The 22,584-nt window shown below is 40.5% G+C and overlaps 1 protein-coding gene across 1 annotated transcript in view; it reads left to right on the forward strand.

Annotated features, from left to right (window-relative positions):
• The window catches only part of NEK5 (NIMA related kinase 5), a 65,063-nt gene that overhangs the window by 38,672 nt on the left and 3,807 nt on the right, over positions 1 to 22,584 (forward strand). The window contains exons 17-22 of the mRNA XM_060287929.1: positions 680 to 760; positions 986 to 1,054; positions 2,828 to 2,954; positions 8,518 to 8,655; positions 13,972 to 14,070; positions 16,950 to 17,058. Coding sequence (XP_060143912.1) covers positions 680 to 760; positions 986 to 1,054; positions 2,828 to 2,954; positions 8,518 to 8,655; positions 13,972 to 14,070; positions 16,950 to 17,058 — 623 coding nt within the window. The remainder of the gene's footprint in view (positions 1 to 679; positions 761 to 985; positions 1,055 to 2,827; positions 2,955 to 8,517; positions 8,656 to 13,971; positions 14,071 to 16,949; positions 17,059 to 22,584) is intronic.

Consider the following 22,584-nt stretch of genomic DNA (forward strand, 5'->3'; position numbering starts at 1 on the left):
GGTACCAAACAGGGAGCCGAATACGTGAGTCTGAAGCTCAGAGGGGAGGAGAGATCAAACCTGAAGAGACACGTTTAAGAGTCTCTTAACTTCATGGGAGTTACTGAGACCCCTGTGTATTAAGGAAGAGAGGGGCAGAGGGCCCAAGACTGAACCCCGAGAAAGCTCAGGATCTAAAGTTCACCCCTTGACCATTCCTTTGAAATGCTTGTCAGTACTTCTACAGTCTCCTCCTCCTTCTTCAAATTGCCCATCAATTTTTAGAGCCCCGTCCTTCCTTTATACTGTCATGAGCTGTGCACTTTTTTGTTTTCCTGATGAAGATCATAGGTCTGTTAACGGAAGGATCTTATAGTCAAAATTACGTTCTTGAATTAGATTAGGTTGTTTTGGACTGTGATGAACATTGTCACATTATAGCGTTTTACCTACCCACTGCAATGCCAGTGTTAAAAGTATTATTATTTCACGTTAATGGACACTGTGCCCAAGTTGTTAGTGGACTGTTGTTAACTTTCCTTTGCAAAAGGTATGTTTTCATTCTCAAATCAATCATCAGATTCATTCAAGAAATCAAATAACGTAAACAGACCCTGCTGTGAATTCAGGGGTGTTGTGAAAATGTAATTGTTTGATCAATATTATAATGCTAGATTTTAATTTTTCTCTAAATGTTCAGGATATTGATAGAGACTTGAAACAAATTGGACTTCAGAACACAAAGGAAAGTAAAATTCCGGAACAAAAACATAAAGCTAAGGTAATAAACATTTTGTCTTAAAGTTTCATTTTAAAAATCTGGCTGGGGATCTGCACCTTGCAATCTGGGCTGCCTCTAGGATTTCACCCCTACTATTTTATGGAATTACCTTATTTTGTGATGTTAGACTAATGGTTTTAAGTATCTGTAATATCAAGTTGGGAGTTGTAATTTTAAGGTTTTTATTGGAATGCGAAACAGATTTTTTTTCTTGCTTTCTTCTAGAGAGGGATAAAGTTTGAAATTAATTTAGACAAATGTATTTCTGATGGAGACACCCTCCAAGAGGAAGAGGTATGCCATTAAGTAAAATTCTATTGGTAGGGATGAGAAAATGAGTGTCTTAATAGCATGTTTCATGAACTTTTCCCGTAGAGGGTAGGGAGCATTTTCTAAAATCTTCCTAGAAGGATGTCTGGTGTTCAGACAAGTCTTCCAAAATATTTTTTATCCTTCCATTCTTTTTAAACTTGAGATTATTCCTATAGATGGATTATTCCATTTTAATTTATTGTTCTATTATAAAGGAGCTATTATCCTCATAATAGTAACTTTTAAATTATAGCCAGATTAAAATAGAAGACATAATATATAGTCAACAACTAATACAGTCACCTAAAAAATATGTAAATGAGCAGTTATCCTGAAACCATGCACATTTATTTTAGATCTTGATTGGCATTGATAACTTTGTACTGATCTTTGGGTAAATCTCAATTATGCACTTGGGCTTGAATTGAAACAGCAATAAATGCGTGAATACAGGAAACTCAGACCTCATTTTATTACTTGATTTCAACATCTTTTTAAATCCCATTTTTTACCAGAGCTGCTAACAAATATCAGAATTAACTGATTTGTGTTTCTGTTTCACCTTCTCCAAGTTTGCCTTTTAAATTACCAAAAGTTAAGTATGAATATGTGTATACCTATATATATATATATATATATATAAATTATATACTCAATTTCTTCCTTTCATGTTTTTTTGTTGGCTTAAAACTTTTTTAATGTTATTTCTTTCAGATTTATGTGGTGAAGGATTCTTTTTTTTTTTTTTAAATAGACTTCATGTTGTAGGGTAGTTTTAGGTTCAAGGCAAAATTTAGCAGAAGGTACAGAGATTCCCCATGGAGCTCCTGCCCCCATCCCCCGGCGCATGTAGCCTTCCCTACCATCAAAATCCCTCACCAGAGTGGAACATTCGTTACAATTGATAAACCTACACTGACACATCATAATCACCCAAAGTACATAGGTTACCTTAGGGTTCACTCATTCTCTGGGTTTTGACAAATGTGTAACGACATGTATCCATCATTATAGAATCATACAGAGTATTTTCACGGCCCTAACAATCCTCTGTGCTCCACCTATCTTTGAGATCTTTATTAGCCTTTTGCTACAAAGACTTCAGTAGAGTGGTGGTAGTTAGCGCTCACTTGTAACCACTAGGCCCTCTAAGTGTCCCGGAGCTGTGAGTACCCGAGGAAGCAGCTCTGGGGACCTTGGTCTGGGTTGGAACCTGAGGGCTGGTCCATCCGCGGTGCTTCTGTGAAGTGAGGCACCGAAGTTGGCCTGCTAGAAAAACGAATGGACTCCACACAGTTTTATCTACCAGTTTGTTCATCCTTTGTTGTTCTCTGCTTTGATAATGCTTGAAATAGAGCGATCATTTTCACTTTCATTATGGAATATTAGAAGCAGTTTCAGGGACCTGACTGGGAATGTTAAAGCTTAAAGCAGGGCGTAGATGAGCTAACCTTGAAAGTTCCTTAGAATGGAACTGCAGGAGAATAAGATTGAAGGCAGGAAATCTGCATCAGATTAGCTGCCACTTGATCAGTGCTTATCACTGTTGACAGGGAGAAGAAACGAACACATTCCTGCTTCTGTCGTGTTCCAACACAGTTCTAGTTTTAAAACCCTACCGATTCATGTAATAAACATACATTGAATACTTACTGCATACCTTGGTAAATGTTACTGGGAACATGAAATAATTTTCAAACTTTTTTCCCCCCAAATATGGCTTATTTCTCATGAAACACCATGAAATTGCTTTAGGCAATGGATATACTGAATGAAACTTTGACCTCTGAGGACGACGTTAAGTTTAAAGGGTATAAATGTATAAAGGAGCATGAAGATTATACAGACAAAGCATTTGAAAAACTCTGTTGCCAGGAAGCAGGTATGTGTCCCTTCAAAGCTGCAGGTGAGAAGGAACCATTTTATTGGCAGTCATCTCGAATTCTCTCCTCCTCAACTTGCCTCCCGTGATTTGACTGTCCCCTGTCCCCCACCTCACCCTGAACTGGACGGAGACCTGGCCCCTCTGACTCTGCCCACCCCAGGGGTCACACCCCCTGGGACCCACCCTCCTCTCTGCCCCACACAGTCTCCTGGGGCTGTTTCACCTGCCCCCTCCGCTTCCGCTTCTCCCGGTCCACACTCACCCATCTTTCTCAGGATCTGCTGGATGGCTCCATGGACAAGTCCCACTAGCATCTCAGACTCGGCGTGTGTACAATCCAGCTTCTGAGCCCTTTCTTCCCAGGGAGGCTTTATTTCCGGTGATGCCCTCACCAGGCCGACAGCCCTGCTGTCATGCCTGGTGGTTTCTACTCTGAGATGTCCCTGAGTCTTCTCCTCTTTCATTCCCTTTGCCCTGTCCTGCCTCAGCGGTGCGTGTGGTAGGAAACACATGGGCTTTGGAGACCGTACGGAGTTCGAATCCCAGGTGGTGCTGCTACTTTCTGATTGTGTGCCCTTTCACAAGTTACTTCAGATCTCTGAATCTCAGTTTCCTCTTAGGAGTGAGGAGAATAGTACTTGCCACACAGGCTTATTGTGAGGACTAAAGTGAAAATTGATATATTAGGTGCTTAATTTAATATCTGCTCTTCCCTTAATTTTCCCTTTCCCTTCCCCTCACTGAATTGCTTTAGTCTCCTATGCATCCTCCCTTTCTCTAGTATTTCCCCTTCATTCTCTAAGTAATTGCTACAGTCATCTTGTCATATTATTATCCTACTCAAATTTTGTTTTGATAATGCCTGTAGGATACAGTCTGTTGCACATAGTATCACATTTAACACTGCGTGGCGTGATCCTGTGATGACCGCCCCCCTTTCCTGCCCCATCACCCCCTCTCTCTTTCCACAGATGATGGGAGCCACACAGCCTGCTGGAGCCCCATCTTCCCTTGCAGCTATGTGAGCATTCACATACCCTGGCTCGCCTCCGTTTCCTCTTCCTGGAATCGTACACTTTGCCTCATTTCCACCTGGAAAAATCTTTATTCAATTCAGCAGGCATCTTGTGGAGAATCTCCCTTCTGCCAGACTGTGCTAGGTGGGAGGGACCTCAGAGATGAATGAAACCTGGGTCTGCCCTCAGAATCACAGAATTGTCATGAGCCAAAGAAAGGAAGCACAAAACATGCTTTCTGAGCCCCAGTACTAATCGTTGCTCAAGTGCCAGCTGGTTGGAGAGTCGGGGGGTACCTCTCCTGCACAGCTTGGCATTCCAGGGAGCTTGGGCTTTATCCTGTGTGATGACTTTCAGTCAAAGGGAATTAAATGTTATTCGTGATGGAGAAAGATCACGCTGGCTGCCGTGTGAAGGATGCGTGGAGGGGCAGGCCTGAGGGCAGGAGACTGGTCCAGGTGGGAAATGACAGGTGCACAGGGCAGGGCAGTGCAGTGACAATAGACACCAGGTGTGAACTGCTGAGTGTGGGGACTGAGGAAGAGAAGAGGGTCCCAGTCTTCTAATTCAGATGGACAAGCCTATCACCAGCCAAACAGGTGCATACGTCACGCAGAGGGAGGTCAGTAGAGATAATGTAATGGTTTAACTTTGTAACATGTTGAGTTTAGGTCTTTCTGAGCATCAGCTGGAGGTGTTTAGAAGGTGATAGCTGAGTAAGACCAAAGCTCTGGGGCAAATCAGGGCTTCCTTAGCATATGCACAGTATTTCAACCTTGATGGTGGTGGAAAACACCTAGGCACTGGGACTGGAGTGAGAAGGAAATGGAGCTTAGGACAGGCGCTTGTATTGTTTAAACAAGTTTTGGGAGAATCAGAAGAGAGTGAAGCCAAAGAAGGAGAGAACATTCTGGAAGGAGCCTCAGGGCTTGGCAGTATCAACTGGAAGAGAAAGACCAAATGAGGCAGGTTGAGTAACAGCCCACAGGGTTTGGTTATCAAGGGCCCTGAGTGGCCTCAGTGTAAGCAATTCCAGTGAAAAGAATCAAATCAAAGGTTATTCTTTGCGTGAGTTCCTCTGGGAAGAGGAGAGTGAATTATAAGTCTCAAAAGACATGTATGCTTATTTTTAGATTTTTTTAAAAATCACTTCATTAGTTTGATGCTGAAAACGGTCTCTTAATTTAAACTGGGCTCCCGTAATTACTATTCAGGCTGAACAATTTCCCATGTGTTTATTGACATCTGTATTTCTCTTGGGAATTATGTGCTCACATCCTTTATCCATTTTTCTACTGAAAATGGCATGTTTGTTTTTTTCTTTATGAGACTCATTTAAATTGAACCTTTGCCTGAAATACGTATTGCAAATAGTTTCCCCAGTTGGTCTTTAGATCTCATTTATAGTAACAACAGCAGATATGTGTGAGAGTGTGTGTGTGTGTGTGAGTGTGTGTGTGTGTGTGTGTGTACATATAACTTGGGAATTAACTTTACAAGAATCGTGCAGAGCATATGAAGGAAACTATAAAAGCTTACTGAGGTATTTAAAGATTATTTGAATAAATGTAGAGAAATAACACTGTTCTATATTGGAAATATTCATTCCAAATAAATATATGGATTTTTGGCAATTTCAATCAAAAGCACAATAGGATTTTTTTCTGGTGTGAGGAGATCTTGGAGATTCTTAACTAGCCAAAAAATTTACAAAAGAAGAGCATTGAGGGGCACTTGCCCTTCCAAATATCAAACTGGATTATATAAATTATAGTCGTTAAAACAATGTGATACTAGCACCAGAATAAAAAAAGTAATGAAAAAAGAGAAAGTTTAGACAAACTCTAGTATGTATCATAATTTAGCATATGCTAAAAGTCACATCATAAGTCAATGGGAAAAGAAAGAATTACTCAGATAAATGCTCTAGGACCAAATGGTTAACAATTTGGGGGAAATTGTGAAATCAGACCCTATATGATGATACAACAAAATAAATTCCAAAATAAAATCAAAGAGTTTATATGTAAAAAAATGAAGTTATATGTCAGGAAATAAAGTGAAAGAAAATATAGGTGAGTATTTTTTTTTTTGGCTAGGGAAGAATTAGCTATTCAAAATACATAGGAAAAAATCACAGAATAAATTAGTAATAGATTCAGCTTTAACAGTGAAAGCCTTTGGTAAAGAAAATATTATAATACTAGCCCCTAGCATTGTCATTTTCAGTAGTTTACCTAGGGAAAATAATCATAAATGTCAAAAAAATTAACTACAAATGAGTTCATTAAAGTGTTGTCTATAATAGTAAAAAATTCTAGCAATCTAAAAATCCAGCAAAAAAGAATTAGTTAAGTTATAATATATCCATGAAACAGAATACCATGTTTTCTTTAAAATGGTGGTGTAGAACAATATTTAATAATACAGGTATGGTATGTTGCTAATTGAAAAGAACAAGTTATAAAAGGGTGTGTAACATTTGGCCCCTTTTTTGTTTCAAAACGAAGCAGAAACTATATGCGAAAAGGAAATTTTGAAATTTTAGGTCTCTGGAGAGTGGGGTTGTGGTAATTTTTGTTTCCTTCTTCTACTTACCTGATCTCCAGAGTTCTTATAATGAAACATACTGATAAATAAAGAAAATGATAACACAAGTTATTTTTTAAATTAAGGTAATGGAACAGTTTCTATGGAACCTGACTAAAGTTCACATAAATGCCTCAAGAATTTGTCCATTCACGCCGTTAATATTTCTTTAGTGTTAAATACATTGGCTAGTCAGTCAAATGTTAATAAAAGTGAAATAATTTTAAACCTGTTTATCACTTCAGTCTTGTAAGTTATGATCTATCTATGTCTTAGTCCATTCAGGCCACTGTAACAAAATACCATAAACCGGGAGACTTATAAACAACATTTATTTTGCACAGTTATGGAGGCTGGAAAGTCCAAGACCATGATGCTGGCAGATTCAGGGTCTGGTGAGGGCCCGATTCCATCGTTTTGCTGTGTCCTCACTTAGCGGAAAAGATGAGGGAGCTCTCAGAGGTCTGTTTCATAGGAGCATTAATCCTATTCATGAGGCTCCACCCTCATGACCTAATCACCTCTCCACAGCGCCTCCTCCTAATACCATCACACTGGGCATTAAGTTTCAGCATATGAATTCGAGGGGGCACACAAACATTCGGTCCATAGCAATCTGTATTAGATTGAGGGTCTTGATTTCTCTGCTTTTGAAGTTACCAGCTGATGGACTCCAGGTTTCCTAAGAACTATTTCTTGCAGTTAGTCACACTTTGCTTTGAGATCAACGAGTTATTTCCTTATACTCAGGGTTGTTCATTCCAGATGCTGCCGCTGCAGAGGACAGGAGACAGTGGGATGCTGGGTCTCCTCAGACTCTGCTGCAAATGATGGCCACAGCCGACATCACCTCCACCTGCTCCACTGTGCCTGAGGGTGAAGCTGATATCAGTGGCACGAATTGTCAGCAAGAGGAGAGCGAGGCCCCAAAGGCAGCTGTGTTCACCCCAAATGCTTGTGCTCACCCTGACTTGACAGTTCTCAGTTTTCAGTACAATCCCGATAGATTTGTATTAAATGCCTTTCAAAGATTTTGTTTTGGTTTCTCCCCTACCTCTGCAGAGACTTGCCTACTAATTATCCTAGACAATTGGCCACTGTAGCTATGAGAATGTAAAGGAAGAAAGATCCAGGTTCCCACCTTCCTCCCAAGGAGGGACAGGTGGCTTCATTTGCCTTCCCGTGCTAGCCTAATAACTCCCTTGCAGTTTCTTAGAGGGTCGTTTTTCCCTCAGTAACATCAGAACTGAAATATTAGCTGTCCCACAAGATTTAGAGAGTCAGTGCAAAGATACATATTAGCTTGCTTTGCAAACCAAAGTGCTATTTCCATGTTAGCAGTGTTTAGGATATGATGATATTTTCAACCTAAATTCTTCCATTTTCATTTGGGCTTCTGGCATAGTCTTTCCTTAGCAGAGAGTCCCAGCAATATCTGGGTGTGATCTTACAGGTGGTGGAGATTTTTATTGCTTATTTCCTATGTTCTTCTTGACAACATGGGGCTGGGGGAGAGCTAAAATTTATACCCATCTTATAAGTTGAAGTCTGTAAGTATATCACTGAGATTAGTAATTAAAAGTGTGTGAATTGACCCATATTTATACTATTACAAAATATATTGCATATCATCAAATTTACAAGAAAGGGCTTGCAAACATAATACAATTTAATCCATCCTAAGCCAATGAGACAGTAAGAGGGGAAACCTAATTTAAAATAAATAGAATAGAAATGTCAACACACCAAAACAGCCAGTTTACAGGGCAAAAAATGACTCTCCTGCCCAATAGTACATGATAATATTGTCACTAAACTTTTCTGTATCTCAGCTTCCTTGCTAATAAAATGAGGGGTGGGATTAGGTGACCTCCAAGGATCTCACATTCTGTGATTTTTATAAAAACTCAAATGAAGAAGCATTTTTAGTTTCAATAATCCAGGCTCCTTTTCAGACGGCCGAGTGATCGTGATTGAAGGCATTCCAGAAAACAGGAAACAGTGGCGGCTTGAAACGCCGGGAACTTTAATGAGTGTTTTGACAGCAGCACATCTAACAAGTAGCTCATTTTCTGCCAACGATGGAGAATTTGGTATGTAGTTTACTTTTAAGAACATAGTCCCCTGTGGAATTTTGTCAGAGGTGTAAATGCAGACTGGGGATAAAAATAGCCTGGAGAGAGAATTGGGAGGGTGTCTAAGCCTTTTCAGAAGCTGATTTGCTTGTCCAAACCTGTTCCAAATGCCATTAACAAAAGACTTGAACTTCTGAGAAAAGTAGGATCATTTTCTGTAATGTGATGGGTTGACAAGTGATGAAAAGTTAGGTAGGAAGGACCAGTGGCTTTGTAGGTGATGCGCTAGTGCTTAGCGCTACCTCACAGAGGCCGTTTATTCTGACAGCTCTTCAGCAGACTCAAATTACCATCCTGGGGGCCGTAAAATACATCTTAATATAGTTTTTTTTGGCTTTGGGTTTTTGCCTCCAATGTTTAGCAAGATTATGCTGCTGTTGACTTTAAGGGAAACCAACCGTTACTTTCTAAAGTTCGAGGGAATTCCTATCACAGTGGGGATTTGGTCCTCCACTGGGTGTGCAGGTGTAAACTGCTACGAGCAAAGCCATTTGGGGCAGGCAGGTATCAAACAGAGAACACCTGCGCAGGGGCGAGGTTTCAGGGCTGGGCTTACTGAGATGCGAGGCTGAAGCGGAGCGGAGGACTGGTTAGAAACCTGATAGTGATGGAGGCGGATGCGTGCTTGCAAAGTTGAAGGACAACACTGAGAATAATGCAAGAGTCGTACCCGACTGTTTCTGAAGAGTGGGTCTGCCCGTTTGTGAAGCTCAAGAGAAGGGGAATATTTGTGAAAGGTGAGTCTGAAAGAATGGACAGCATTTTATTGAGGAACGAATATTTCAGGTGGGGAGAACTTGCAGATCCACAGGCCTGAGAGACTGAGAAAGACGGTATGGGCTTCCCTGGTGGTGCAGTGGTTGAGAGTCCGCCTGCCGATGCAGGGGACACAGGTTCGTGCCCCGGTCTGGGAAGATCCCACATGCCGCGGAGCGGCTGGGTCAGTGAGCCATGGCCGCTGAGCCTGCGCGTCTGGAAGGCACGCGTACCCCAAAAAAAAAAGAAAGAAAAAGAAAGACGGTATGACTAAAATCTAGGCACCGGAGAAGGGACCAGAGTCCCTGAGTAGATGAAGTCCTTCGGTGTTATTACTTATCTCAGCTGCCACACTTAAAAACTCAAGGCGGGGGTGGCAGTGCAGTGGGGAGAGAGAGAGGAAATGCCTCCCTGCCTTCAAGGCTCTCTTTCAAGTACCTTCAAACCACAGACGGCAGTGTGATTGCATGTCTGCTCCCTCCCCTTCTATCCTGGGATAGAAACATCATCTGTAAGGATGGGGCTGGGGGCCGGTGGGGAAGAAATTTTGGGCTGGCCTGGCTTGGCCTGGAGGCCAAGGGCTGGGGCCACAGACCAGGTAGGAGGGGGGCACCCATCTTTCAGGACACTGCGATGGTGACATACTGGTGACTATGATGTGTCTTCTTGGGTTTGTTCCTGTGCTTCTTGGAGAGAGTCATAGAAAACTTCATTTGATCTTGCATACCAAATTAATTAACTCATGAACTTACTGCATTTTCAAATGGATGGCTTTACATTAGGCATGTATGAGTAATTTAATCTAACAAGTGGGATTAAACATAGGAACTTGTCTCTAAGGGTAGCATTCAAAGCAAAATGTAGGTATTTTCTTTTGTAACCTGCTAAAGGTGCAGGCATCCCCTCCCACCCCAGCTGTGCCTTCTCTGCTCTGTCAGCCTCTCACTCTGTTGTTGGCCTCACCCCATCTTTCCTATCTCTGTAGCAAGCTTGACTTCCTGTCTCTGGTCATCTCTTCTTTCTTTACCTCTCCCTCTGCACCCCTGCCAGATAATCCTAAAAATCCTTTTAAATCCTGCAAAAGATTCTCCCATACCCTCAAGGATAAAATCCAGACTCTGCAGACTCTAAGTGCCTTCAAGATCGGATGGCCTCTCCGGGCACCAGGGCTGCTAGCACTTCTCCATCAGCAAATATTTCTCCCTCAGTTTAGAAAGGTGAGTCTTTCTAAAGACTCCTCCCTTTGCCAAAGTAATTCCTCCTGTAAGATTTCACTCTGATGCAACCTCCTGGCCATTTCTGATGTTTTATCAGCAGATACCCTTCCCTCCCTGCTTTTCGCTATATTGCCGAACAGGGCTTTACAAAGGTGTCTGGAATATAGGAGATTCTTAATCAGTTAATAATTGGAATGAATGAGTGGAAGAGCCTGTAACTTGATTGACATGCTTCCCTTTAATCCAAAAAATTCTAATAAGCTTTCTGTAAATCCTCAAGTTTGTCTAAGGTCTCTCTGTCTTTTCTCTGTTAGTTGCCTCTGACAATTTCACATGAATTCAGTCTCATACTCAAATTCATTCACACTCAAATATTGGTTAAAGGCATGAAAGACATTTCCTTATTATGTTTATCATTTAAATTCAGGCCATAAAAAGATGCAGTAGCAATTTTATTTGAAATTTTAGAGATTGCTATTAAAAACCTGGATCTCAATTAAACTACTGCCTGTGTACCACTGACAAGGAACCACTGGTTTTTTGTTCGTTTTTATAAATTTATTTATTTATTTTTGGCTGCATTGGGTGTTCATTGCTGCACACGGGCTTTCTCTAGTTGGCGGCGAGTGGGGGCTACTCTTTGTTGTGTTGCGCGGGCTTCTCATTGCAGTGACTTCTTTTTGCGGTGGCTTCTCTTGTTGTGGAGTATGGGCTGTAGGTGGGCAGGCTTCATCAGTAGTTGTGGCTCGCGGGCTCAGTAGTTGTGGCTCATGGGCTCTAGAGCTCAGGCTCAGTAGTTGGGGTGCACGGGCCCAGCTGCTCCGTGGTATGTGGGACCCTCCCGGACCAGGGCTCGAACCCATGTCCCCTGCATTGGCAGGCAGATTCTTAACCACTGCAATACCAGAGAAGCCTGGAACCACTGTTTTTTATTTTTGTTTTTGTTTTTTTGGGGATTGAAACACCTCCCTGCCGTGGAAGCCCGAGTCTTAACACTGGACCATCAGGAAGTCCCCCAGGAACCACTGTTTTAAATGCCTGAGAAAACATCAGGGCACGTCTCCTTTGCATTCCTCTAAGTTTGGTTTCCCTGCTTAATATCCCACAAGACACTGTAATTCTCTGATCATAAAAGTAAAGTTCACTTTAGTTTCCTGTTTAATATCTTTCTTCCTCACTAGACTATAAGCTTCTGAGAGCTTTGTCTTGATCACCACCCCACTCGGCCTCTCCATCCCTAGCGCCTGGTATAATGCCCAGAACTTAGTAAGTCACCATGCCTTTGTTTTTTTGTTTTTTGTTTTGCGGTACGCGGGCCTCTCACTGTTGTGGCCTCGCCCGTTGCGGAGCACAGGCTCCGGACGCGCAGGCCCAGCGGCCATGGCTCACGGGCCCAGCCGCTCTGCGGCATGTGGGATCCTCCCGGACCGGGGCACGAACCCGTGTACCCTGCATTGGCAGGCGCACTCTCAACCACTGCGCCACCAGGGAAGCCCCACCATGTCTTTGTGAATGAAAATACAGCCATAGCACGTTTTTACTATCACTTTATGTAAAGGCATGGGATTGCCAATATTTGTATTGCTATCAAGTTGGATAAGGAAATTACAATGCTAATTATTCTTACAGCTCTATGGAGTCTTTGTAAAGACTTTCTGCATGTGTAGATTTTAATAACTTTGATTACAGGTGTAATAGACACAATTTATAAAGGCATTTAAGGATTCGTTGTCGTACATTTAAGTATGATTCATATATCGTTTGTCAGTCTTCAGCTTAAATATCCAACTCCTTGAAGATAAATTCCTTTGATGTTTCTAGCTCTAAATTCCATTTGAAAATGAGGGTTTGGACTTTTCCTCAGTGGTTAAGAATGGTTAAGAATTGTGTTAAGAATCTGGCGCAGTGGTTAAGAATCTGCCTGCCAATGCAGGGGACACGGGTTTGAGCCCTGGTCTGGGAAGATCCCACATGCCGTGGAGCAACTAAGCCCGTGTGCCACAACTACTGAGCCTGCGCTCTAGAACTCGCGAGCCACAACTAGTGAGCCTGTGCACCACAACTACTGAGCCCGCATGCCACAACTACTGAAGCCTGCCCACCTAGAGCCCATGCTCTGCAACGAGAGAAGCCACTGTAATGAGAAGCCTGTGCACTGCAACGAAGAGTAGCCCCAGCTCTCTGCCACTAGAGAAAGCCCGCACACAGCAACGAAGACCCAATGCAAAAAAATAAATAAATAAAATTAATTAATTAAAAATAAATAAATAAAAATGAGGGTTTATCAAGTACATGTTTAATTTGTGCTGATTTTAAAAGTTTGAAATAGCAAGACTTTACAAAATCCTTTTAAATGACTCTAAGTAGTAAGAGTGACACTCTTTCAAAGAGAAGTATTTTTTTACATGTGCATAATTAATTCAGGTCAGTAATTTTGTTTATAGTTTAACCACTCCAAGGGAATCCTTGGTGGGAAGGTAACGTCTATTTTTCTAGTGTAAGTTTTCGGGCCACACAGTTGCCTTGGTAACATCATAGTTGCACATCCTGATAACAGCTGATTTACATTTCTGTAGTTAGCCTTTCATTCTTTCTTCTATCCTGTTAAACAAAAATAAGAGCCTCCTAAAACTGTCTTCCTAAGACAGGAAAATAAAAACTGTCAGATTCCCACACCAGGAGGAATACTCTGGCTTGCTTTTAATTAGCCAGACTACCTCATAGATGAGATATATCAATCTGTTTCATTTGGTTAATGCGCTTTAGGAAGTAACATGGGCTATGATTTGGGATGAAATATGTTGATTTAAATAGGTAAATGTAAGTGGGTGAGATTTCTACTTGTGTGTACATGAGCAGTCATGTAACAGTTTACCGAAAAAAAATAAAAAATAAAAAAAGCCACACTTTGCTCTTAATTCCACCTTTGGAGGAAAGTTCCTATTTTTAATCCCACTTGCTAACAGAGGGTAGGGATTTTTTTTTTCCTGGAGACTAAAGTGAAATACTCTTTAGACACCTAGGAACCAGATGGTTGTACAGTTTGGGTGGGAAAGGTATGTTATGATAAATTACAAACATGAGCACAGTCCTTCACTCTTCCCTGTATCCATGCCCTTTGCAGTATGACTTTGCAGCTCCTCTGTCATTAAATGTTCTTCTTCCCCTCTTCCCTTGAGTCTTGACTGGTCTTGTGATTTGCTTAGGTCAGTAGAATGCACCAGAAGTGATGGTGTGGCAAATCTGAGTATTTAAGGAGCTTCTGCTCTTTCTTTTGAAATCCTGTCCATCTCTCAACTAGCTCCAGTTGCCCTGCTGGAAAATGAGGGACCGTGTGGAACAGAGAGACAAGCCATCCCAAATGAAGCCATGCTAGACCAGCCAACCTCCAGGTGGCCAGGCAAGTGACTGCAGATGCCATGAGGGGCCCAGCTGGAAGAGCCGACCAGCTGAGCCCAGCCCAAATCGCCCAGCTGCAGAATTGTGACCTATATAAATGGTTACTGTTTTAAGCCACTAAGTTATATGGTAGTTTATTATTCTGGAAAAGCTAACTATTGTAGACATACTTAGCAAAATTCCTAAAGTGGTAGTTGAAAGTAGGCTAGCTCTACATAATTTTAAAGCCAACTTAAGAAACCAGCATTTTAAATTCTCTGTGAATCCTTTTAGTTCTTTTGTGGATTCTTTTAAGAAAATCTGTCTCAACAATGTTCTTGATTGCACCAAGGTTTTTGTAGGGAAAAAAACAGACATCATTGACAGGCATATGAAGAGATGCTCAACATCATTAATCATCAGTAACTTTAAATCAAAACCACAAAGAGGGGCTTCCCTGGTGGCACAGTGGTTAAGAATCCGCCTGCCAATGCAGGGGACACGGGTTCGAGCCCTGCACCTGGAAGATCCCACATGCCACGGAGCAGCTTGAGCCCGCGTGCCGCAACTAATGAAGCCCACGTGCCTGGAGCCCATGCTCCACAACAAGAGAAGCCACCGCAATGAGAAGTCCGAGCACTACAACGAAGAGTAGCCCCCACTGCCACAACTAAAGAAAGCCCGCGTGCAGCAATGAAGACCCGACACAGCCAAAAATAATAAATAAAAATTTTAAAAAACAAAACAAAACCCACAAAGATCTATCATCTCACACTCATTCGATGGCCACCATATAAAAAAAAAAAAACCCAGAAAATAACAAGTATGTGGAATAATTGGAACCCTTATGCACCATTGGTAGAATTGTAAAATAGTGCAGCCATTATGGAAAATGGTATGGCAGTTCCTTAAAAAATTTTAAATAGAACTGCCTGATCCAGCAATCCCTCGTCTGGGTATATATACAAAAAGATTGAAAACAAGATCTCGAAGAGATGTTTTTGCACACCCATGTTCAATGTACCATTACTCACAATAGCTAAGATGAGGAAGCAACCTAAATGTTCATCAGTGGATGAATGGACAAAGAAAATGTGGTATATACATACAATAGATTATTATTCAGTGTTAAAAAAAGAAAGAAATCCTGTCACAAGCTACCACATAGATGAACCTTGAGGACATTATGCTAAGTGAAGTAAGCCAGTCTTGAAAGATAAATACTGCAAGATTCCCCTTAGGTGAGGTATTTACAGGAGTCAAATTCTTAAAAAGTATAATGGTGATTTCCAGAGGCTGGGGGGAGGGGGATATAGGGAGTTGTTTTTCAGTGGGAGTAGAGTTTCAGTCATGCAAGATGAAAAAGTTCTAGAGAGCTGCTGTACAACCATGTGCATATAGTTACCAATACTGTACGGTACACTTGGAAATAGTTAAGAGGGTAAATTTATGTTATTTTTTCTTTTACCACAAACAAAAAAATCTCAGACATCGACACAAAAAGTAATTCAGAATTCCTTGATTGTCTCATGAATTGTTTTATTACGGTCTCTTTGAATTGGGATCCAAAATAATTTGATTGATATGTTAAAAAAATAACAATTCAGAGGAGTAATACTGTGAATGTGAGGAATTTTAGTTATACCTTATCCAATTTTTTTCACCTATATTTTCATTTTTATGAATATGCAAGAGTGATTAAAAATGTATGCTTAGGGAGGACTAAAAGAGTTCTTATAGTAATTTATATAAAATATAAATTCTGGGCTTCCCTGGTGGCGCAGTTGTTGAGAGTCCGCCTGCCGATGCAGGGGACACGGGTTCATGCCCCGGTCCGGGAAGATCCCACATGCTGCAGAGCGGCTGGGCCTGTGAGCCATGGCCGCTGAGCCTGCGCATCCGGAGCCTGTGCTCCGCAACAGTGAGAGGCCCGCGTTCCGGAAAAAAAAAAAATATATATATATATACATATATATATATGTATATATATATATATATAAATTCTAAGGGCTAAGAAGACATTGTCCCATTTTATTGGGAACATTTTCTTTGCTATTGGTGTATAAAATATGTGCATCTCATAATCATTGGAAGCTTAGAGTTGTTGAGGGGATGCTGCTTTCTATAAAGAAATTAAATATTGTACTACCTTCATTCTGATTTTTTTCCCAAGAGAAAAAAAGTACATTTTTAAAAAACAAAATTTAATTTTTAAGTCTGGCTTACCTCATTCTTTTTTTAATGTTTGCAAAGTATTTAATAGTATGTGGGCATTATTTGAAATCACAAGAGTCAAGGTTTTTGTTTTTTGGCTGAGCCGTGGGGCTTGCAGGATCTTAGTGCCCCAACCAGAGATTGAACCCACACCCTTGGCAGTGAAGGCACGGACCGCCAGGGAATTCCCAAAAAGTACATTTTAAATAACAACAATTAATTCACCCCCTCACCTCCTTCCTCCCCTCACCAAAAAAGATAAAATTGTGGGTGTGTGCTTTGGGTTTTCTTTGCAGACATCAGTGATTAACCGTAACCATAAACTGAATACTGGGTGTAAAAACAACGAAGGATAAGGGTATTGCAATAATGTTGGAAAGTCTTAAGTTTTTACAAGATTTTCTTAAATTTTCTATACAATCAAAGCATCTACTCCCAAAGTGGGATTATTTTGTCTCTTCATCTCTGATCCTTATTCTTCTTACTTCTTTCTCTTGTGTTGCCTGCTACCTTCAGTACAATGCGGAATAGTTGGTGTCAGTTGTCACCTGTCTATTCTCTGTTTTAATGGAAATTATTCAAAGGTTTTACCATTGTGGTTGATGTTCAATATAGGATTTTTAGTATATGTCCCTCTCGAGATGTATAGGCTGGGATGCTTTAATCTCTCTTTCTGTCATTTAACAGTGGGACCATTAAAACAATGGCTTCCTAAAGAAGAGGGGAAGGTAGAAGTGGCCTCTGACATTGAAGTAGATGAAGAACAACCAGGACCAAGATCTGATGATGATGATACGTAAGTAGGTCATACCTAGATGCCTAAATGAAGCACGGGAAATAGTAAAAATGGTAAAAAGTTAAAATGCTGTTGTTGAGGCATAGAATATAGCCTCAAAGACCCAGCTAAGGAGACCAAGTTTTCTTATATACATGGGTTTGTCTCTGGGTTCTCCATTCTTTTCCAATGGCTTGTTTTCCCTTTCTGCATCAGTGATATTCTGTCAGTTACTATGGCTTTATTTTACCTTTTGATATCTGGTATGGCTAGTCCTCACAGTTTCCTCTAGTCTCCATATCATTTTCTTCAAAATTATCTTTGCTGTTGCTTTTTTTTTTTTTTTTTTTTTTTTTGCGGTACGCGGGCCTCTCACTGTTGTGGCCTCTCCCGTTGCGGAGCACAGGCTCCGGACGTGCAGGCTCCAGACGCGCAGGCTCAGCGGCCATGGCTCACAGGCCCAGCCGCTCCGCAGCATGTGGGATCATCCCGGACCGGGGCACGAACCCGTGTCCCCTGCATCGGCAGGCGGACTCTCAACCACTGCGCCACCAGGGAAGCCCTGCTGTTGCTTTTTACTCAACGTATACATCCTTTCATTCTCTTGTAAAGTGTCATGAAAAAGCTTGTTGGGATTTTGATGAGAATGAGATTACATTTGTTGATTAATTTATGGGAATTCACATCTTTGTGATTGTAAGTCTTAACATCCATGAATATAGTATAGCTCTCCATCTATTTATGCCTTTTAAAATATTCTTCAGTATTTTTGTAGTTTTCTTCATGATATAGATACCACTTAACTTTTTTGTTGTTGTTGCCATTATTAATGGGGTCATTTTTCTCCTACTACATTTTGGCTACTGCTAGTGTATGGAACACTATTGATGTTGTATCCTGTAACCTCACTGAACTCTCTAATTAGTTTTAAAATTTGGAGTCCTTTGAAGTTTAAAATTTTTATTATAATTTATTTTTAAAATAGGTAATATATTTACATGTTTCAAAATTCAAAAGGTATATTCTTTTCATAGTCTTTCTGCTATCTCATTACCTCTGCCACACAATTCCCCTCCCCAGAGTCAACCAATCCAACCTGCTTCTTGTGCATACTTCTGAGAAATTCCATTAAAATGTAAGCAAATCTGTATATCTTGGTATGTGTATATTCCTTTTCTTTTTTATAGAAAGTTTCATAATGTAGATACTATCTCGCAACTTCCTTTTATCACTTAACAGTGTATCTTGAGTACCTATCATAATATACAAACAGTAGTATATAGAGAGTTTAAATTCCCAGAACAGCAAAGTGTTGTGTCAAAGAGTATGTACGTTTGTAATTGGATAGTGTCAAATTGCCCTTCACAGAGGTTACACCTATGAACACTTCCACTGACAGGGTATGGAAGTGCCTGTTTCCTTGTATATTTCCTTGCTCAGTGTGTTACCAAACTTACGGATCGTTGCACAGTTGATAGATTTTAAAATGCCATTTCAGGTTTGTTTTAATTAGCATTTCTTTTATGAGTAAGGTTGCCTTTCCTTATGCTTAAGATCCATCTTTATTTCCTCCTTTGGGAATCAGTTTTATTTATAGCCTTAGTCATTTAAAAAATTTAGGCTATTAACATTGTGTTGATTTGGGGAACTTTTTGTATTTTAGGGAAATTAGTCTTTTAGCTGTAATATGTTTCAAGAATATTTTCCCGTTTTTTGTTGGCTTTTTGATTGTATTTATAGTGACTTGTGCCATGAGGAAATTTCTTACTTTTGTTTACTTAGATTTATCAATTATTTAATAAAAAATGATACCAGAATTTTTTAGTACTTTTATGATTTAGTTTTCTATTTAGTTAAATATTTTGTTCATCTTGAATTTTACTTGTAGTGTAAAGTGTGGCTCCAACTTAATTTTTTCCCCAAATAACTCCTTACTTATTCCAATGCCATTTATTAAAAATCTTTATTTTTGATACCAATTTGAAGTGCCACTTTTATGAGATACAACATTTTTATGTGTATTTGTATCCAATTCCTATTCTTTCTAGTCTAATTATTATAAACATGTTTATAATATGTTTTATTGTTTGGGGGGGCTTTCATTTTTCATAATTTTCCTGTCTAGTCTTACTTGTTTGTTTTTCCCTGGGAACATTGGAATCAACCTGTCTAGCAAATAAAGGAGGGAGGGAGGGAGGAAGGAGGGAGGGATGGAAGAAGGAAAGGAAGGGAGGGAGGGAGGGAGGAAGGGAGGGGAGAATTTTCTCAGCCTCTTCCTTTTTCTCCTGGTCTCTATTATTGCGGATGCGAAATCTGCTATCATCTAATTGTTCTTCCTTTATAGATGTGCTCTCTCCCTAGTACTTTCATAACTTACTTTTTCTTCTTTCATTCTTATGTTTTGCTATGATATCTCTAAGTCTGGATTTATCTTTTATCCTCCTTGGTTCACTTTCTTCTGAGAACTCATGACTTTCTTTAGTTCTGGAAATTTTTAACCTATTATTTCTCCAAATATCGCTTTTCTTATTCCCTCCATTTTGGCTCTCCCATTAGATAGATTCTAGAGCTTCTCAATCTGTCCCCAATAACACCTAGTTGTACGTTCATATTTTTTAAAAAAGTATTTATTTATTTAGGCTGCACTAGTTCTTAATTGTGGCATGCAGATTCTTAGTTGCGGCATGCATGCAGGATCTAGTTCCCCGATCCCTGGCCCCACTGCCTTGGGAGCATGGAGTCTTGCCCACTGAACCACCAGGGAAGTCCCCTTTCATATTTTTTATTCTTTGTTTCAATCTAGGTGAATTCTTTTTTTTTTTTTTGTGGTACGCGGGCCTCTCACTGTTGTGGCCTCTCCCGCTGCGGAGCACAGGCTCCAGACGCGCAGGCTCAGCGGCCATGGCTCACGGGCCCAGCCGGTCCGCGGCATGTGGGATCTTCCCGGACCGGGGCACGAACCCGCGTCCCCTGCATCGGCAGGCGGACTCTCAACCACTGCGCCACCAGGGAAGCCCTAGGTGAATTCTTGAATACTGTTTTCCAATTCTCTCTGGGTATCATCTATTAGGTTTTTAACTTAAATGATTACATATTTCCTAATATTTATAATTATTTTTTCTTATATTTATATGTTCTTGCTTCATTCTTGCATAATTGTTTCCCATAATTTAAAAACATTTTAAAATGGAGGTTGTGCTTTAATTTCTCTTGTTGAGCATACTTACTTTAAGGGCTTTATCAAAATCTTCTGTCGATGCCAATTATAAACAATCTCTAATAAAGAATAGAAGAGAGTTTTATTCAAGCAAAACTGCGAACTATAGACCAGAAGCGTAGACTCCACCAAGGAAGAAGAAAGCCCTCTGGAGAAGCATGGTTTTCAGTACAGTTTTTATATCTTATCAGAACAAAGAACAAACATCAAACATTACAGGGGTACCTTCCTTCAAGGTTTCAAAAGAGCCATTAGCACATACACAGCGAGTCAGGATGACCTTGGTGTCTGGGAAGGGACCCTCATCTTTGAAGGAGTATTTTAGCATTGGTGTCATAGGAACAGGGATCATTTATCCCTATCTTCAGAGTGGACACTTTTTTTAAAATTTATTTTTGGCTGTGTTGGGTCTTTGTTGCTGCACACGGGTTTTCTCTAGTTGCAGCAAGGGGGGCTACTCTTCATTGTGGTGTGCGGGCTTCTCATTGCAGTGGCTTCTCTTGTTGCGGAGCATGGGCTCTAGGCGCACGGGCTTCAGTAGTTGTGGCTCCTGGGTTCTAGAGCACAGGCTCAGTAGTTGTGGCGCATGGGCTTAGCTGCTTTGCAGCATGTGGGATCTTCCCAGACCAGGGCTTGAACCTGTGTCCCCTGCACTGGCAGGCGGATTCTTAACCTCTGTGCCACCAGGGAAGCTCCCAGAGTTGACACTCTTTAATGGTTAAAGCAGATGTACAAGCTTGGCCATAAGACAGGCTGTTCCAGGTCACATAAAGTATAGGCCAAATCATGTATAAGCCAGAATGACTTCCCCATACCCCAATATGTGAAAATTTCTTCCAGTGCCTCCATAAAAATAATTTCATCTCTTGGGCTTCCCTGGTGGCGCAGTGGTTGAGAGCCCGCCTGCCGATGCAGGGGACACGGGTTCGTGCCCCGGTCCGGGAAGATCCCACATGCCGCAGAACGGCTGGGCTCGTGAGCCATGGCCGCTGAGCCTGCGCGTCCAGAGCCTGTGTTCCGCAACGGCTCTCAAGGCCACAACAGTGAGAGGCCCACGTACCAAAAAAATAAATAAATAAAATAAAATAATAATAATTTCATCTCGAGTTAGTTCAATGGTCCAACTTAAAAAAAAAAATTGTTGCCCACCTTACCTTTCTTACCATTAGATTTATTCTTGTGTTTTGGAATTTTAGTTTGCAGGCTCATTTTGTTTTGGAAGTTCTTTTGTATTTTGTGGGTTTTTTTTGGTTTTGTTTTTAAAATTTTCTTCCCTCCTTTCTTTCCTATCTGCTACATATCTGACAGGTTTTTTGGTTTCTTCATTGGGTTCCCCTCCATTCTTCCTAAATGGAACCCTTGAAGAGCTGCTCTTCAGTGCAATGGTGGTCTAGGAAAAAAGCTCAGGAATGTGGCTTGTCTGTCTTGGCTCAATCTCTGGGAGAAAAATACTTCCTGAGAAATTTATAACCGTGGATTTGTCTTCACTCAGATTTGGAGTTTGAATTTACAATACCTGGATGGTCTAGAAACATGTACATTGAACAATTAACATTAAAATTAGCAGTAAGAGATTGTAATTACTCTGGGATCTCTAGAATACATACATATAAAACACTCTGGAGGGATATAGCCTCAATCCAGGTTACAGTGAATTTCTCACTAAAGCACTGCTGAAGATGAGCTCACAATTAAAGATTAAATCCACTATGAGAGACAGCAAACACAACAAATAGCTAAATTAGGTCATAAACAACTTCAGATAATATTATGAGTATTTAATATTTGCATAATAATTACTATTGTGTATTTAAAATTATTTAATTAAAATAAGAAAACATGAGAAAAAAGCAGGTCTATCAAAAAAGAACAGGAAGATTTGATAATCAACCAATAGAACTTCTGAACGTGAAAAAAGTCTTCCAATAGAAATTAAAATTCAGCAGTTTAAAAACAGGATAGATTTAATGAAGGAATTAGTAACTAGATCTGAGGGGGAAAAAATGATCGAAAATGTGAAAGAAGTGTTAAGAGGCATGAAGGCTCAATGTATATCTAAAAGGAATTCCAGAAGAAGAGCATAAATGAAAAGCAATATTCAAAGCAATTATAGCTGTGAACTTTTTGTAATGATTGCAAGCCACGAATCATGATATCTGGGAAATAAAAGAATAATCAAGCAGGATCAATGAAAAGAAATTCACACAGACATATTATTACATTGTAGAGGAATGGAGACAAAGGCAAGATTTTGTGTACGCACATACCTGAGTAATGGCAGCTTAACACATGGGAGCTATAATTACTGGTCCACCCCGAACTGATGATCT

This window comes from Globicephala melas, chromosome 18 (assembly GCF_963455315.2).
Source record: "Globicephala melas chromosome 18, mGloMel1.2, whole genome shotgun sequence".
Classification (NCBI taxonomy): Eukaryota; Metazoa; Chordata; class Mammalia; order Artiodactyla; family Delphinidae; genus Globicephala; species Globicephala melas.